Source organism: Echiichthys vipera (assembly GCF_963691815.1).
Source record: "Echiichthys vipera genome assembly, chromosome: 14".
Taxonomy (NCBI): Eukaryota; Metazoa; Chordata; class Actinopteri; order Perciformes; family Trachinidae; genus Echiichthys; species Echiichthys vipera.
Genome location: NC_139839.1, coordinates 13201280 through 13220249, shown reverse-complemented (window position 1 = coordinate 13220249; position 18970 = coordinate 13201280). Strand labels below are relative to the sequence as shown.

Below are 18970 nucleotides of genomic sequence, written 5' to 3'. Positions count from 1 at the left end.
GTGACATTGCTGACTGTGCTGATATATACAAAATATGAGTGATGCCAGCTGTTGAAGCTGTTGATGTCTAGACATCTGTGCGTAGCAGAGGGTGTGTGGTGGAGGTTTGGCAGAGAGAGAGGGGGGGGGGGGGGGTGGCATGGGGACAGGACGAGTATCTCCTTGCCTAAAACACTGTCCTGCATCTCGGGGAGCTGCCTGGAAGCCTGCCAGAGAGCTAAAAGACTTGAGCTCAGGGGGCGTCTGACCGCTGCGCAGCGCACACTGCGCCACCTCACAATAGGCACTGCAATACAAACCACACACACGTACAGACATGCACACTGATTATAGTACACTTCCACGCGCACGCCCTCTCACATGCGTGTGCACTTTCAGAAGCACACGTAACTGCACATATCATAACGAGCTGTCTAACATGTCTAAGGAGAGAGTACATTGACAGAAATGTTACAGTACAAAATGCTACAATTTTCAAAAGAATAAAAATAATAAATGTCTTATTGTAATGCTATTTCCTAATTATTAACATATCGTAGATCATCTTATATTTTATAAGCAAGTGTCAGATGCCTATACAAGGTATGGATACACAACTAAAACACAGATTTATATTTTATGACAAGTTAATTTACAAGATTTCAAATAAGTAATCCATTGGGACTGATGATATTTTCTATTAATTGTGACAATTAAAACACAGTTGCCATGTCAGGGATGAAGAGCACCATAGTGTAGGCTGAGTGAGATGTCAGGGTGGGATGCGTGCATGTGAGCAGAAAGTGTGTGTGTGTGTGTGTGTGTGTGTGAGTTACCACAGATTAAGTAACTTTACTAGCTTTCAGAAGACTTTATTATTATTAGTTGATATCAGCTTTGAAGAGCAATATATGCTATGATATCAGTCCGATGTCCTCAATGATAACTCAATGTGAAACTGGTGTTTTTATGATCTCTAGTCATTTATCACCCTCCCAGTAAAAATTCGAAATTACTTTTATCTTTTGTTTGAAACTTGGTAAATTATTTTAACACGTCAGAACATTTTTGCATCTACATTGCTCCCGACATTCTTCAGGTATTTTTACCGTGGCTTAAAAAAGCACGTTGGTGCACCCCGGTCATCCCCAATCTAACCATGCTGTATAATAATATCAGTGATGACGGTGAGAGTGAGAATTCTTTCGGGAGGATAAAGACCTAAGTATGAAGTGAAAGAGAGACAGGAATGAAGTGGAAAAACAACAGGCACCCGAGAAAACAGACAAATCAAAGTAAAAACAAAAAGCCAAAGGGAGGAGAAAAAAAAAAGAAAGAGCGAAAGTGAATGGATGAAGCACTAAAGAGCTTTGTCATGTCGAGAGCTCTGACCTCATGTTCTCCATAGAGTCTTCTGGCATGGGTGCCACCGTCTGCACCGCCGGCAGATTCTTACTTGTCGCACCGTTGACAAACGACGAAGAGGAGGACGAGGAGGAAGAGGCAGAGTCTGTGGCACCTAGACAGGACCGAGAGGAGAGAGAGTGATGAAAACAAAAATAGGCATTACTGTAACATGAATCAAGATTATCATACAACAATAAAGGAAATGGAAGAATGTCCGGGTCAGTTGCGACAATTCAATTTGGATAGTATTTCACCGGACGTGCTGCTGCTTGTCTTCTGGTAATGGCCCCTGTTTGTGAAAATAGCTTTGTAATCAATATACAGAATCCAGTAACAAATCCCTTCCAGGGAACAAATCCCTTCCTTGCCCATTATATATGTATGATACAGTCTGACACAGCCCTGCATATAAATCCACTCTGCTATAATGAATCTGCCGAGTATGATGCTGCGTGGAAGCTGCACTGATCTGCATGTCATCTGATGTGTATTTGATTCTAATCTTGTTATCAATTGATTTTTTTATTTAATGCAATATTTAGTTGAAGAGGAATACATGCTTTTTTCATTATCTGTTTTTTTTCCCCTGCATGGAGCATCAAACGGGTGAATGATACATGATCCACTGAAGGAAAGTTCACTGAATTAACTTTCTTGTTAGCGGATTCGATTTCTTACACTTGCTGTGCAGTTTGCAGCTTCACTGATCTGGAAAAAAAAAACGAATCATGAAAACATCTGACCCTTAATATAATTATTCAAGTGCTTTGAGGTACTTTTGTTTCTTTTGATAGCCACTTTATAGTTCTACTCCCCTTGTTTCGGACAGAAAACTGCACTTCATTCCATTTACAGCTTTAGTTACTTTACAATATAACCGTTTTACACACAACACGTATGACTTACATAAGCCAATTGACTGAAATTAACTGGCAACTATTATGGTGGTTTAAGTTATTTTTCATGTAAAAACATTGCATGGTTCCAAATTCATGGATGTGAAGATTTGCTGCTTTTCCTTGTAATAATTGTAGTAATTGTAAGGTATTAGTAAAAATGTTACAGTTTGGACTGTTGGTAGGACAAAATAAAAATTATGAAGATTATATTCTTACAAACCAAACAATGAATTATTAATGGAGAAAATACATGGATTGATCCGTAATGACAATAATCAATAGTTATTAGTTCAAAGTGAGCTCCACTTAAACCTTCTACAAAAGTAAAATCCTGCTTGTACATTAATGCATGAACAATAATAATCATACTTCTACTCAAGTATTTTCACAGTGAGGTAGATTATTAGAACTTTTACTGAAGTAAAGGATCTGAATACTTCCTTCACCACTGCTATTGGTTAAGTTTGTTTCTATTCTAGTTTGTTTTGGCTGTCAAATAACCGAGGAGTAAAGCATCAGAGTTCTGTACCAAGAAAAGAAACTTCATGTAGCAGCCTTTGAAATGCTGGAGGCCCTTCGCACAAAAACGCTTGTCATACTGCAGGTGTCTCTCTGCTGCCTCTTCTTAAATGCACACAATAGATGCAGTGCAAACATGTATGTAGGTAAAAATATACAAAGAAATATATTTAGGAGTCAAAGTGACAGAAGTGAGTATGACGATATTGTGTATTTATAAGTGCACGGTTCTTATGTGTTATCTCTCACCAGTAGTGTTGATCATGCTCTTGGGTGTTGCTGTGGCAGCGGCAAAAATGTTGGGCGTGCTGCCGGCGGTGGCTGCTCCACTGGTTGTGGGTGTGCCCACTGTGTTGACTGACAAGCTGCCAGGTGGTGGCTTTTTGACTGGAACCATAACACTCCTGTAAGAGATGAGACACAAAGGCATCAGACAAACCAACACACAGAAAATGCTTCTCAGTGATATCTTGGCTCCGGTTTACGCCACTGTAATGATACGATACGATACAATATTATATACGATACAATACCATATGATACCATACAATATGATATTATATTATATTACAATTGCGAGACGCTTGCCAAGCTAACGTCCAATAAGCATTGGTTTTAAGGCGTATTTAAGTATGACGCAACGCATGCAAATCCGACCTGATCTAGACACATATTCAGACAGTTAGCCACTCGCTAACGCTTTTGTCTCTTAGATCCTTCAGATGGAATATGGACCGGGCACCTGAAATTGTGCCTTTGATCTGTAAATTTGTGTTACACAAACGGCAAATATCCTTCACCAACATGTTGTTTACTTTGTGAGCCTACGCTCTGTTTGTACGTCAAACGCTTTTGTTGATCTGACTTGTTGACTTGGCCCGATAGACGGATGGTTTATCCAATCAGCAACCAGTATTTTCGCCCCTTCCCAAAAGATCTCCAAGTGCTTCCAGATGGATATGCTGAGCAAATGCGAATCAATCCGTCTGGTGGAGTCAGGTTAACGATAGGGTACGATACACTTTATTGTCTTCCTAGGGACATTTGACTTGACTCAAATGCTCAAAATAGCACATACTGCAGCAAATTACAACCAAAATATTGCTCGAAATACACGGCCCATGTTTCTATTTGAGGCAAAATAAAATTGTATTTATTTTTTATAAGCTTGTAACTAATAACTATGGATCTTGTGCATTTCAATTTTAAAAGTATGACTAATTTGCTTTAGATTGTTTAGAAGAACTGACATTTGTTTAAAAGCACTATTAAAAGGCTGATTGTTTGCCATTCGTTGCTTTGGATCAGATATGTGCAGCCTGTCTGCATGGGTCAGACGGTTACATCTTGGGTGAGACGGATATGGAGCCATTCGTGATCTATTATGCACATTGTCTTCAATCAATAATTTCCCTCTCAAGGACTGCCGCAGAGCCGGATCAGGGAGACTAAGTGATGCACAGGAGATAAAAGCCGGTCATCACTCAGTGGTGGCAAGTCTATATGTTAACAGTTTGGATAAGAGAGACACAATTCAACCTCTGTCCAGACTTTGTTTATGTCGTGCCATGTCTAATGACTTTATTACTCAGCAAAATAATCTCTATAAGAGTCCAAAATGTCAAAAATAGTAAGAAATAATGAAATCAAAACAGCATCGCACTCATGTTTTAATATTGTGGTCTCACTGCTACTAAAATCAAATTATTGTTTTTCTTAAACTAAATGTGTCTGTTCTCAAATATGTAGTGCACAGTAAGTGCAAGAAACTAACAAGTTATTGTGCAGAATCGACAGTTTTATTTATCCTCATGTGTGCAGTAACAGTTCAGTTTCGCTGAAGAAATCAATGTGACTTCTGGCAAGTAAAGCACATTATCTAAGCCTGTTAATGTAACCATCAAAAGAGGGTTTTTTTGAAAGGGGAGGGTCGATTTTCAAATACTAATAAACTGATTGATTTCTGTGACACATGTTTTTCCAAAACTGATTTTTGACATATAACAGCACACTTAAGCGCATCAGCAAAAGATCAGTATTGGCTGGAAAAAATCAATGCATTGACGAATGTGTCAGGCTACTAACTCTGATATCTCTGTTTGTTTTTCTGCCTGTTGTTGGTGAAACAGTAAATGGCACTGACCTGTCGAAGGAGTGGAACTGCATGGGCAACATGGGATGCGTCTTCAGGGCGGGGTCTGGGTGATAGGGCGTCGGCCCAGATTCCTGTCCCAAATCCCCGCCATCAACTGGAGCAGCCACCAAGCTCTTCAGGATCTCCTGCATTTCAGGGAGAAACAAACCCCTCTGGTGACTACATGACACAGGCTGTGATGAGTTTAACAGCTTGACTAATTTTAGCTGTTCTTAAAGGGTACCATGACCTTGAAATTTAGTTTTTTTTATTTAATGAAAAGGCTTTAATATTTCTTACGTTACAAAACATTATCACCTCCGATAAGATCCAACCTAGAGAAAAACTAAACTTTTGTATTATATATCTATATAATCACATTTATAACTTCACTAAAAGTCAGATGTGGAAAGATCTTGACCTTTTTCAGGCCTAGCATTAAAATCTGTCTCAGATGATCCAACCACAACAGCTAAAAATGCAAGTGCAAATGTATTTCCTGACCACACTGAACCACATTTATCATCTCTATGAGCACATTTAGACACTTCTGGATACAAGCAGCCATGTCTGAAAGCGGGTCAAACAGACTAACCTTGACATTTATTCCTTTGTTTGTCTGGCTAATGCTGGAGATAGACGAAGGTGGGGCTTGGCTGGAGTTGGGGTTGTGGGGAGAATCCAGAAGGCTCTCCTGTGACCTCCTAACATCAGACAGACTACACAATAGATCTGTGCCTCCCCCCATACCTCCTCCCCCCATGTCTCTGTCTCTGTCTCTGTCCCTGTCCGTCTCTCTCCCCACCAGGCCCAGGCCGAGCCCCAGACCCATCTCCGAGCCGTTCAGGGATCCCGCCACATGGCCCTCCTCTCCGATGCCTGAGTCTGTGTGGGGGAGGCCTGCCCGGGGAGAGTCGTCCACGGGGGTGGGGGTCTGTTTGTCACGGTCAGAGAAGGCCGTGGATGGGTGCTCTAGAGAAGAAAAGACACAAAAATCACAGAAGTTTCTTTTGTAAAATGCATTACCAAGAAATTCCACATATTGTCTGTTTTTTATTCATTCTCAGCTATTTTCTCCGGCTTTATTTCTCTGTCGAGTAATACCTTTCTTTCTTCCTCCTTCTCCCTTTCATCCTGTGTCTCATATTCTTGACAAAGGTATTGTTACTTGCCTGAAGCCGGTATTCACTACACACACGCTACAACGACGAGTCACTACCAGCTCATCCAAGATTACGCTCTAATGTTGAGGAGAAACAAGAATCACCTGTACTGGTTGGGGAGTTGATCTCGTGGCGAATGCTTCTCCCTGATAGGCTGGTGGACCTGCCAATCTCACGCTGGGGTTCCAAAATGTCCCGGTACTTAGACACCATGAGAACTGAGATAAAATAGACGACTGCCAGCGCCAGAAACTGAGCCTGCTTACTGTCATCCTACAGCAAAATAACACACACACAAACACATTTATTCAGTCAAAACAATACTAAAACAAAATTTACAGGTGTATTTTCTTTGCTTTACTTATATAGACACACACTGTAAATACACAAATACACATGCTTACCACATCTCTGAAAACCACAGCTCGAAGACGATTGATGTCTACATCCTGCAGGAGTCTGTCTGGGTCCTGCTAAACATGGAAGACAGATTGTCAAATGTGGTACGGCATACATACTATGCATGTTTTCCGTGTCAGATTTTAAGTGTTGTGTGTAGGACGTGCATTTTATTTTTTTGTGTGTATTTGTGTGCGTGTGTGTGGTACCTTGCTGGTGGAGGCACTGTGGAGGCTGTCCTGTGACTTGCTGCTGGTTAAGGAGGACTTGCAGCTTCGGTCTCTCTGTCTCTGCCTGCACTCCAGACAGTTTCTCACGGCCACACAGCATACTGATGGACACAGAGAGGTGGAGATTTAAATATTTATACTGGAGGGCTTTTTACAAGTCATGGCATCTCTTTTTGATGTATTGAAGCTAATGTAAATGTTTTTAAGGGTACATTTAATCCAAGATCAATAGCACAAAGTGAACACGCAACATGCATCAATTACATACTCAATACCCAGTTATATGTGCAAAAAATTAAAAGATGGAATTTAATAGTTCAAACGATGTCAAATCGATTTTTTTTCAGCCTTTTTTTGTAGGCTGTCTTAAACACCATTTTTCAATTGAATATTCTTTATCTCTGTTAACGGTAGTACTGAATCAATGAGTTTGCAAAATGAATTGGTCGACTGGCAAAAGTCTGTAACAATTTCTTGAGTCTTTTAATAAGAAAGAAATGACAATCTCTGTGTTTCAAGCTTGTAAATGAGAAGGAACTGGTTCTTTTCTCTATTGAAAAAGAAAAAAAAGATGACAAGACGTCACCTTATTCTCTGGGAATTTTTTTCTGACATTTTATAGAATAACCCATCAAACGAAAGAATAATCAAAAAATAAAAATACATCAAACTATCACACACCCAGGCGGAGGCATTGCCTCATCAGCCCTCCTGACGACATGTTCTTTTCTGCTTCAATCTCGCTGAAGTTGAGGGAGCTGGCGAACACCAGTACATCCACCATGGCCATGAGACGAGACAAGAAGGTGACCGCTGTCTCTGAAGACATGCCCTGTGTCGCCTCGATGTTCTCCAACTCCGTCTGGGAAAGGGAGGATAAATGCACACACGCTTGCCAGTTATTCAGTGAAACACTAATGTAAACGAAATAAACTGGATGCTCTCTCACTGGTTTTAGAAACACTGCAGTAACCTCTTTTTCTAAACAAACAAAGTAACCTTTAGAAAATGTACCATTGCCATGTCTTACAAGAGCATGACCACAACAGTCATGGCTGGTTGCACCAACAAACAGGAAATGCAACCTCGAGTATCATGCTGGTTACGTGAAATACATACTTATATGATGTAATCTGGCAACATGAGGTTTTCTACACAACACACAGGAAGTACAGCCTGATGACACACAGGTAATGATAACAGTGGGATTGTGACAGTAGCAGTGTGGCCTATTAGCAGCGTATAGACAGGTAAAGCTAGTCCAGAATATATTTAACAGAAAATTAAACAACAAAAGCATGAAATCGACCTTCGTATTAAATTACCAAATGTTTAGTATGTCTACATCGAAAGTAAATCTAAAGGCAGCAAAGCAAGGGTTAACACCAAGTGCGTGGTTTGACCGTGTCTCTGCCTCAGTGAGCAGGATGTGCAGGGCCGTGGAGAATCGACAAAGTGCAAGCATCTGGAGGCTCGTCAGAGCAAGTGAGCACAGACATTGGGGGAATAACAGACACACAAGGTGAGGACAGAAGGGCTTGGGTTGGTGCTCTTAGCTCTTCCCGTGATGGTGGGAGCCTTAGGCTCTTTACGCACCTCTCCCCCTGTGCCTCCTCCCCCAGGAACAGGGGTCACCTCCTCTCCCTTTGACCCCCTCTGGGGCCCGGCTCCTCCTGCCTTCTTTAGTGTTGATACAAATGGAACAGGCTTAGCAGATGCAACCCCCAAGGACTTATGGAAAACTGTTTTTTCTTGTTGCATAAAACATACTCTATTTTCCCTCTATCTAAATATATCTTCTCTAACTTCTCTTTATTATGGATCGATCTCCTGGCCCTTTTGTCTTTAATATTTCCTTTATTTGTATAATATTCTAACATTGTTAGAGTAGTGTATCTAGTTCAGTATATCTCGTTCTTATGGATTTAAGAACGAGGTACACTGAGACAGAGAGGTCAATAGATACAAACAGTATAAGGGGGAGTATCGATTAGCAGCAAAGAAGCACAACAAATAGAAACACTATGGATGTCAAACAAGCAAGGTTCAATGTCAGTCACAATGGCAAATAAACCAGAGCAAAGTATTAGCAGAATAGAAAGAGAGGAAGAAACTGCAACTTACAGTGTTGGCACTACTCTTAGAACTCTGCACATGCAAAAAAACAGACAAAAACAGAGACAAGAAAATACACATAATACATGTAACACAGAGAGGAAAAAAGAAAGATGATTAAAGTAAATAGATTATCAAACTATCAACTGAAATAGATTAATTTAAAGGGTTAGAACAAAGCTCAAACAAAGGTTAAAATACTGTGCAAGAAGTGTTAGATTGACTGTTATGTATGTGGAGATACAGATGAGAGAAATCCAGAAAATACTCACAAGAGTGTAATTAGTTTGCTCATTTCTAAATTTAAAAGCCAAACTAAACAGAACTTTTTGCAAGTATAAATCAAACCTTTAAGCCTCATGAAGTCATTTTGATCTACCATGACAGGTATAAAAAAAACAACTAGAAAATATGATAGACACAACAAAGTCTTTAACCCATTCTATCATGCAAGATAAGAGCTGCCCTGAGCATGGGGGGGGGGGGGGTCCTTCACACTCTGTGTTTAGCATCCTCCTACCACAGAGGGGCAGAGTAAAGCCACTTACAGAAGGGGAGGTGGCAGCAGACAGGAGAGGCAGGATGCCTCCACAGGCGATGATGATGTTGTCCACCATCTGGGAAATGAGGTGGATCGTGTTGTGGACAAAGATGATGTTCTCATTGCTGTTCACAAAATCCATCACCGACTTGGTGGAGTGGCTGAAATAAGAAATAGTTAGATGTAGGGTAGAAAATACAGTTTGTAAAGTGAGATATCAGTCACAAGTGTCCTTTTGAATATCCTCAGTCTAACCTAAGTTGCAATACATTTGTGATCAATAACATGCAAACAAGGCATAAGTGATAGCAGTATTAGCTTATTAAGCCTCACCTCCTCCAAACATGCACGTCAGTCTCCAGGGCGAACAGCAGGTCAGTGAGCAACCTCTGGTGCATTGGAGACCACTTGAATTCTGGAATGCGAAACATGGTCGTGCGGGGGCCGGGGCTGAACTGCCGGCGTTGCTCCTCCGTCATGGGCATGCCCCTGAAACCCAGATCGACGCGTAGGTCCCGCTCCAGCTGGGCTGCAGTACGACCATGGAGGGCCTGCAACATGTTGGTGGAGAGGTTCAGTCAACCAGCAGAGGGCTTTCAGTGCAACTCTACGTACACTCAAGAAATTAAATTTCATAAGAGAAACCACAGAAGACTCCCCAGGACTTAAGGACTTATTTTTTATTCCTTGATTTATTAATGAATTAGTGCACGTGTGGGCCGTCACTTAGGTTTACTGCAGGGAAAAACTCTCCATGGCTGGGCTTTTTACACCAATCACGACACAGAGTCACATTGGGGCAGCCGTGGGCTAAAAGTTAAAGATAAAGGCTTGTGACCTGAGGAAAAAACATCCAAGAATGATACTTGGGAATGATGCAGTACATACTTTTGTTCTATTCTCTTTTCAATGTCCTTTAATTAGCACTTGTTATCTGACTATCTAAACCATCTGCATTACATTATTTGATAAAAAGTTAAAGCTGAAGACAATTTCAGGTACAACTGCAGCACGCAATTGTCCCAGTTAGAGTAAGGCCCTGATTAGACACGTTTTAGCAGCCTGAGGTGGCTTTTTGTAATCTTTTTCAAAGAAAGGACAACATTTTGCCTGCTGCTTTTGTGCCGCTGAGTGCCTCGCATTCTTGCAGGAGCACCCTTAATGCCTCAAGTTGAAAAAAAAAAATCAATTCATAACGGAAAAGCATTTGACATCACAGCAAAGTCTGGCTTGAGAAGGGGGATTCAGTGGTTTCCAACTGGCAGCGCTCTGACTGATCGGGTTGTAACCCAGCAACGAACTTGACAAAAATCAGACACACGTAAACACACCTGAGTGGTCGCAGTAGTTTGGATCTTCTTTGTGTCCTTGTCTTTGCCATCATCCGACCTCTCTGTATCAGAGGTTGTGCTCGCTGTGTCTCCCCCGGTCTTAAGCCCCATGGCCTCTCCCTCTGCCCCGGATGCACCCTCCCCATCTGGGAAATCTTGTCTAGATGCCTCCTGGATCTGGGCTTGGCTCTCAGCCTCGGCAATAGAGCTGATGTCAGCTAGAGGGCTCTCGATCTTGAAGGGACCGTCCTCCGGAAGTTCCCCAGACGTGTGGCTTTGAGTCTGTGTTAAATCAGAGCCACAGCTAGTCATGTGGGCCAGTAGGCTGAGGTCATCACTGGCGCTGGTGGTGGAGTGAGCCGGGCCAGATGGAGTTGGCTGGTCTGAACTCGGCATTACAAGGGGGTCTGTGGCTGCCAAAGCGGGAAGCAGCTTCTCGTCAACCTGGAGGAGATGAATGGGATAATAAAAAACAACAGAACATTAAGACATTCGGGAAGTAGACAGATTGATGGTATTGTATTCTAGGTCAGCAGGGGACCGTCTGGCTCATAATGTGAGCAATAATAATGTAAAAATAATCTTCATATCACATCCTACCTTGCTGAAGAGAAATCCGTTGTTGCTCGGGACACTATCCTTCTCGTCAGCTAATGTGATCAGCGGACCCATGTTCCCATCGTCCTCCAGGCTGACTCCCGAAAGTCCCAGACTTGACCCCATCCCAACCCCTGAGCCTGGCGTGTCATCCTTAGGTGCCAGATTCCCATTTAGGTTTTGAACTACAGCGCAGTAAGCACTGTCCAGGAGAGAGTCCACTTCCACCAGAGGTCCGTTCTCTATTCCTCCCCCACCTCCTCCACCCACACCTCCACCAAGGCCTTCTGGAGACAAGTCCAGATCATCCAGTTTCACTTCTGTGGCCTCTACCTTCTCTGCTTTAATGTCTACCAGCAGGTCATGGACCTCTACCCTCACCCCAGGACCGGCGCTCTGCTCCCCAGGTTTCAGGGCTTCTCCATTGGGTCGCTTAACAGCACCCTCTGCAAGGAGATTGCGGGAGTCCCCGCCAGCGCCCTCGCTGTATTCGGCCTCACTCTCAGGTGTCTGCGTCTGGGAGTTGTCGTCAATCTCTAGGTTGCCATTGACGACAGGGGCAGGCGTAGCGGAAAGCCCAGAGATGGTGGACACAGAGCCTTTCTTCCCCTTCTTCATGTTTTCCTCCTCCTGGCGTTGGTACTCTTCGTACATCTTAGCCAGGTACTCTTTATGGGCTTCATAGGTCACCTGTGACAGATGGTGAAGATATAATTGGTTATCTGAGTGGAACACAAGCACTGACAATAGTTACACCTACATCAATAACTTCTCCACAGGTAGTCCTAATGGGGCTCATAGATCATCTCTACCAAAAGCTGCATGAGATAAAACCAGGACACTAGCCTAATGGAGCTATTAGACCACCATCTATAACTTTCTATAACTTCACTTTTCCATTGTCATGACAAAATGGGTGAGACCCACCACTGAACAGTTAACATAGACCAATTATTGAAAATGATATCTATGAGGAATCATAAGTCAGCATGGTAGTCCCTCTGGGCATTGTAGGTCACTGAAAAATGAAGTACAATTAAAAGTCAATATGTACAAATCAATAAACTTTCCTCCAAGTCCTACAAATCAATATCATCAGTACTATGATTTAATTTTTGGTGCAATAGACTTTGAATAGTAAACTTACAAGTAACTTACATTATACTCCAGTTTACTTACATTAATACTTAATTTATACTACACTATAGTTATTATTTACACTGTTGTATACATTGTAGTATACCATATTTACATTTACATATATAAATAAAGAGTTGCTGTATACTGTAGTCGAATACACAGATGTTTATATGTTTTTTCATTTTATTTCTTATTTCTATTTTTCCTTATAAATTCTCTCTATATTTGTACTTTTGCTATTCCTGTATTCAGAGCTTTGAATCCACCAACTCCACAGATTTGACACTTCTGTCTGATATCAGGCTATATTTCTACTCTAGAGTGGAGCAAATACAGCAAAACACAATTTCCCCAGAGGGATCAATAAAGTATGTCTGATTCTGAAAACAAATATTAGGCAAAGGTCTCTCTCAACGTCAGCCAGATTTGACAAATTAGAATCTACATGAGTCAATATTTTTAACAGCCAACATCCATGTTATTCTACGGTATATCATTGAATGATTATCTGTGATCATCTGTGAAATAAAGTAGTGATTGACCTCGTAATTGTGTCTACCTATACTTGCCACTATTACTCTGCTTCTACAGGATTTACTACTGTAATATCTAACAACTTACAATAAACAGGTTATGACTTTGCATTTAGCTGGGAGTTGATAACAAGTGCAACAGAAGGGGAATCTGGGTTTGTAAAAAATGAAAGCTGTAATGACTGGCATTCTAATTCAATGAGGCTCTTCTGAATGAGGACATTTGTATTCTTCACAAATGGATTACTTCATGTAAATGCAAAATGGTGAGTGCACAAAGAAGCCTTTGCTCTTTGATACTTAAAGGGCATATTTCAATCTCACCTTGGAGTGTGCGATGGATAGGGTATCAACCCAAACCCTCCAGCCTCCCCATTCGTATTTGATGGCGTGGTAGAGCAGAATCCTAAAGATGTTGTACACCATCTCGGTGATTTTCTGCTCCTCTGGGTTCTTGGGGTTGATGTATCCGAGGGAGAACATCCAGTCCTGCCACACAGAGCACTGCAGCAGGCAGCTGGTACACAAAACAAACACTGACTGTGAGTTGGGCTGCAGCGTGAGCTTAATATCAAAAGATAACATTGGGGCCGGCAGGAAGCGATATATAAAACCATTTCCTCTGATTTTTCTTGTTCTTATTTTGTTAATACCTATTGGTTCATAGGATCCACCAGTGTTTTCTTATTTTTGCTCTTGTCTTAGGTAAGAGAAGATTTTACGAGTGGTTGCGCGCACTCTTACTAAAAATATCTTGTTTTCAGATTTTATTATTAAATGTTTTAGCTGTTTTTTTATTTTCATGTAATCGAAAATCATGTTTTCTTTGTTTAAGTTTATTCAAAATGTTAATTTCACCACTGCAACAGTTTTTCTTCTCACAGATATTTTTTTGGGTGGTGTCTCTTCAGTTCTTGGGTATGTGTGAGAGAACTTACACGCGGCACAACACCTGCCCTCATACAGTGTTTAGGGGCTGTTACCTATGATAAAAACCATTATGATCCCATGGGATTCATCATTTAGCGCACCTGTGTAAGAGCGAATTTGGATGGTGAGGAATATTTGGTGCACCTGAAGTTGACTTTTATTAAGAAAATTAAGAAAAAATATAAAAGAATTTAAGAGAATGTTGCTGCATGAGGTCCAATGTAAGAGGCAAAGGACATATCATCATGTCATTAAATAAATGCAAGGGTAGCCGTTTGTGTGCTCTTACCGCCTGTTTTCGCGACTGTTACTGAAGAGTTTTATCATGTCGGAGAGAAAGAGTCTTCTGACTTCCATCAGCTCAGCACTGGGAGAGGAGTTCTTCAGCAGGGTGGCCACTACCTTTAGAATCACTGTGTGGGAGGAAAAACAACAACAAAAGAAATCGAGGAATGAGAGGAGAGAAGCAAATACATAAAGTATTTTGAACAAGAAAAAAGAAAAAATGTGAGGGACAGGGAGAGTGAGAGGCAGATCAATAAGCGGGACATGGCAGCAGTTTCGGCTTCTAAAATTGAAGCTTTGTTGTTTGTTTACTCGCATTATAACAACACTGCATTATTGGCAGACCAAAGAACAAAGAGAGACAGCGGGGGGGGGGGGGGGGGGGGGGGGGGGGTTTGTACTCACTGGGATTCTGGATCTTGACAGTGGAGTCGGGCTCAGGGTGGGGTTTGTGAACCACCTGAGTACAGACCTGCTCTGTCAGAATCTGCACACACACACGGAGGATTAACAGCCGTCAAATTAAAATACCACAACGATAACTTGAATTCTGCCAACCTACAGAGTCAAAGGGCATCACCCACCTCATACAGAGTGTTGTAGGTGGTGACAGAGACGGTATTGGTGTGCATCATCAGCCTCTCCCCCAGCAGTGTGAACAGACTGTGCGTGTGCATGATCTCTACCTTCCTCCTGCAGGGGAAATACACACACAGCTTGACATTCATAACAGAATTTATGAAATTGACTTTGATTGTCACAGGCTGATATTGGCAGGTGGCACCATGTGGCCCTGTCATTTATGATGGGACCAAAGAGGACGAGAAATGAATAACAACAAGAGGTATTAACAAGAGACATTAACATAACAGCAACACTACAGGCATTGTTGGGGCAATCGGTATGGTTGCTAATTATTAACTTTGATTAACCTTGCCAGTGGGTGAAAACTGTGTCTCTAAAAAGGCTTTTAAGTTGAGAGGCTTAAAAAGGGGACGACTATCTTTGTGGATTTTTTAGAAATTAAATTAAGTGAGCAATGCTCAGAGCGTCTGCATATCCTGACTTTTATATGGTCATTAGAAACAGGACGCAAAATAATGTTTGCACAATATTTAATCACATCAAATCACTTAGCTCCCATTATCGTGTTGTTCATTTTTCAATCAGTTTAATCCCTTACTAATTTCACTCTCTTTCAACAGAATAATTGCATTATACCAAAATTGTGAACTGCCCACTGTCTGCTTGAACAAATTAAATGAAACAAGCAAAGAACGAGCGTATTTTTTATAGTATCGCTATAAGTTATAGTTATATATTTAAATAGTATCTTTTTATTGTCATTTTCATTTTTTTACATTAATGTCAACAGCAACGCTGCAGAAAACATTTGAAACAGCTGTTTATGACCATGTCCATTATATGCAATTTTAAGCAAAAAGTGAGATTTTTTTTTTAGAATTTTTTTGGTCTTTCATGCCTTTATTTGAGGCCAGCTTGAAAGATGATTGGAAACAGGCGTGAGAGAGAGGGGGGCGACACATAGCGAAGGGCCACAGGTGGGAATCAAACCCTGGCCACTGCATCGAGGACTTCTAGCCTCGGTACATGGAGTGCCCGCTCTAACCACTGAGCCACTAGGCGCTCCTCCATGCTTTTATTTGATTGATGGAGAGCAGGTTTTAAGTGCTATATAAATACTGTTCAAGTACACTCACTCCACAGAGTTATGTACACAAACCGTATTCAGAAACTGTCTTTGAACAAGCCACAGGGACTTCTGTATGGTAGTGATGTCACCACTATACTAAATATATATATATATATATATATATATATACAATACAAATAGGTAGAAAGTGCTGCTATAGCTGCAATGACGCTGCATAGATGCAGAGAGCGCAGATGCAGAAGACTCAGAAACATGGACCAATCAGAGCAGACTAGGATTTTTTGGGAGGGGGCTTAAAGGAGCTAAAATAGAGCTTGGACAGAGGGTGAATACAGGTATATTTACACAGACAGTATGAGAAAAATAATGCGTTTTTTAAACATTAAAACATGTTCTTGTAGAAAACCAAAATATGCATTGGGCAATAAGCATTAACATGAAAATGAGGAAAATATGTGACCTTTAAACTAATAAATGAGATTATTGGTATATCATGTAAATAGACTGATGTATAACTGATTTAAGCCTTATTTAACACTATTATGACATAACATGAAATACATTTAAATGTCTTTCAAAGGCGTAAATGTTGTTTCATCATGTATCATTAATTTGCTATTTGGATAAATTCATACGTTTCCATCAGTACTGAAGTGACACGTAAACTTAATGAGGCAGCCCTACAGGATGTTTGGTTGGAGCAGGTGTTAAGTAGGTGGGGGACTGAAGGTGGAGGGCTCAGATGCAGCTTGGCAGCCCGCTCCCATGTCGTGCAGCGAGAGGCGTATATGTCACATGGGAAGAATAAATCCCACAGCATTTATTGCTGCTCATCAATGTTCTACCTCCCTGCCAGTGTACACTGTCAAAAGGATTATTCCACCTCGACATGATGATGAGGGCATTATCTTCACGCATACACGCACACACAAACACACACACACACACACACACACACACACACACACACACACACACACACACACACACAAACAAACAAACAAACAAACAGCACTGCTGTAGTTTTTTACTGCAGTATGTTTTTTTCACACTATGTGAGGCCTCTTATCTCACATCCCTGATGCAGTATTTCTCTTTCAGCGGTGACAGAAGAAAAGATTTAAGTGATCCCTTATTGCAGTGATTCAACATTTACCGAGCACCAAACACCATGCAGAGGAATATTCCAGACAAGAAGCTCAGAGACAAAAGAGGTACTGACTTGTGACCAAGGTGCTTGAGGAAATAGCCCAGGACTTTGAGGGCTTGGACCCGGATACTCTCGCTCTTAGAGGCCAGGAGTTTGCAGATCACCCTGTAACATGTCAAACAGCCACACTGGTTACATGTCTGTGAGGGACTTATAATAGTGTAAATGTAGGTTAAAGTAAAAAAACAGGAGTTTTTCTGTGTGTGTAGTAAACACCTGCTGCCTGATACTCAGTAAACGTCCTCAAAGTTAAAAACACATGCGCTGACTGAAGCATTTTCTTCAAAAGGAATGCACCCAGCGGACATGAAAGGGGGAAAAATGGAAGAACACAACGAGTTTGCTGACTAGCTCTCCGGCAACAGAAGATTTACCATAGCAACCAAAAACACATCCATGTGCATTTGGGGACTTAGCAGCACAGTTAGACTCCGTCTTTGAGAAATCATGCTGTTCGGCTGAAGCTACCTTTTGTATATCTAACAGCATTGTAACTTAACATATAAGCAACGGACTGTGCAGTTAAGTTAGGACAGTAAAGAGCTATTTTTGCTAATTAGACTAATCGCATATAAAGACAAAAGTTACAAACGTTATTTTTTTTATAAAAAAAGGAGAATACAATTTGGAAAAAATTAAAATCAATATGTTATAAAAAATGTGTCCCTGCTTTTGAAATTTTCCCTACCTAATTTCTATAAATATGTAAAATATATACTGTATATAATAATAAATGGATATATAATACAACCGCTTTGAGAATTGTTAGAAGGGATGTCAACTGTAAAAATGTATGGCCTTTCATAGGTGTGTATGTGGGCAGCATTCACCTTATTCCATTTCTCTGGTCAAAAGCAGGGATCATGGACGCTGGGTGTTCAGACATAAGAGCCACCAACAGCTGGAGCACATCATGGATATTCTCATCCTGCAGAGAAAAGAACGCGACATTAAACAGGTGAAAAACGAAGGAAAAGTAATCCCAAAGGGCCAAAAAACTAGAGGGTTAAGAGGACAAAGAGAGAGTTAAAGGGGTGGAAGAGGAGGAGGGAGGGGTATTTCAGAGCAAGAATAGATATAATTGTAACAGAAGAGTACATTCTGTTCAGTCCATTGTTGCGCCATTTTTCATGCTGTCACAGCGCCGAAGCTGACTCACACTCTCACTCGGTTTAAGTGGACCATAAGTCCGGCCCACAAATCTTATTGCACACCACCACCAGCTCCATTCAACCGCTTTCGCTGTCTCTCTGTCTCCATTTCACAGTGGCTCTTTGGCATAGAAGTTAGCTTTTACCTCGTGCATGGTCAATAGGTAGTTGAGAATGCTCTGCAACTCGTCCTCCTTCACGCCACGGTCCTGTGAAAAACAAATGTTCACCATTCGTGATCTTCAATATTTTTTTCTTTTACATCTTCTCAACCTCAGATAACTTCATTAATTCTGTTTCTTGGATGAGGCATTTGGACTGTGAGGCACCAACAACTTCACATGTAAATGCAGGAAGAAATCAATACAAATACACACAAAAGATACAGTGTTTCATTCAGGCTGCTGATCTATAATGCGATTCTCCACACGAACACACACACACACACACACACACACACACACACACACACACACACACACACACGCACACACACACACACACAAACACACCTCTTAATGTTATGTCCCTAGGAGGCATAAAAACAACAGAGGACATAATGGAAAAAGGGATTTCATGCAACTTAAACTATGCATGGTATTGGTAATCTGTTTCTCTCACTGTACCTTCAATATGAGTTGTTTGAGGAAGAGAAGCATGAAGGCTCTGAGCGAGATGATCTCCTTTTGGGATGGTCGTGGTCCGTCTAAACAAACACGCCCAAAGAAAAGA

The 18970-nt window shown here is 41.2% G+C and overlaps 1 protein-coding gene across 2 annotated transcripts in view; it reads right to left on the bottom strand.

Moving 5' to 3' along the window:
* LOC310957057 (neurobeachin-like) overlaps positions 1-18970 on the bottom strand; it is a gene marked incomplete at both ends in the record, with an annotated part of 95245 nt that overhangs the window by 17738 nt on the left and 58537 nt on the right. For both annotated transcript variants that reach the window (XM_083927476.1, XM_083927477.1), the window contains 23 exons: positions 167-286; positions 1372-1498; positions 3054-3208; positions 4948-5084; positions 5534-5910; positions 6206-6374; positions 6506-6574; positions 6710-6831; positions 7412-7592; positions 8327-8410; positions 8855-8878; positions 9394-9547; positions 9720-9937; positions 10718-11161; positions 11318-12004; positions 13312-13504; positions 14207-14330; positions 14608-14689; positions 14787-14895; positions 17100-17192; positions 17918-18015; positions 18385-18447; positions 18865-18944. In XM_083927476.1, coding sequence (XP_083783602.1) covers positions 167-286; positions 1372-1498; positions 3054-3208; positions 4948-5084; positions 5534-5910; positions 6206-6374; positions 6506-6574; positions 6710-6831; positions 7412-7592; positions 8327-8410; positions 8855-8878; positions 9394-9547; positions 9720-9937; positions 10718-11161; positions 11318-12004; positions 13312-13504; positions 14207-14330; positions 14608-14689; positions 14787-14895; positions 17100-17192; positions 17918-18015; positions 18385-18447; positions 18865-18944 — 3910 coding nt within the window. The remainder of the gene's footprint in view (positions 1-166; positions 287-1371; positions 1499-3053; positions 3209-4947; positions 5085-5533; positions 5911-6205; positions 6375-6505; positions 6575-6709; positions 6832-7411; positions 7593-8326; positions 8411-8854; positions 8879-9393; positions 9548-9719; positions 9938-10717; positions 11162-11317; positions 12005-13311; positions 13505-14206; positions 14331-14607; positions 14690-14786; positions 14896-17099; positions 17193-17917; positions 18016-18384; positions 18448-18864; positions 18945-18970) is intronic.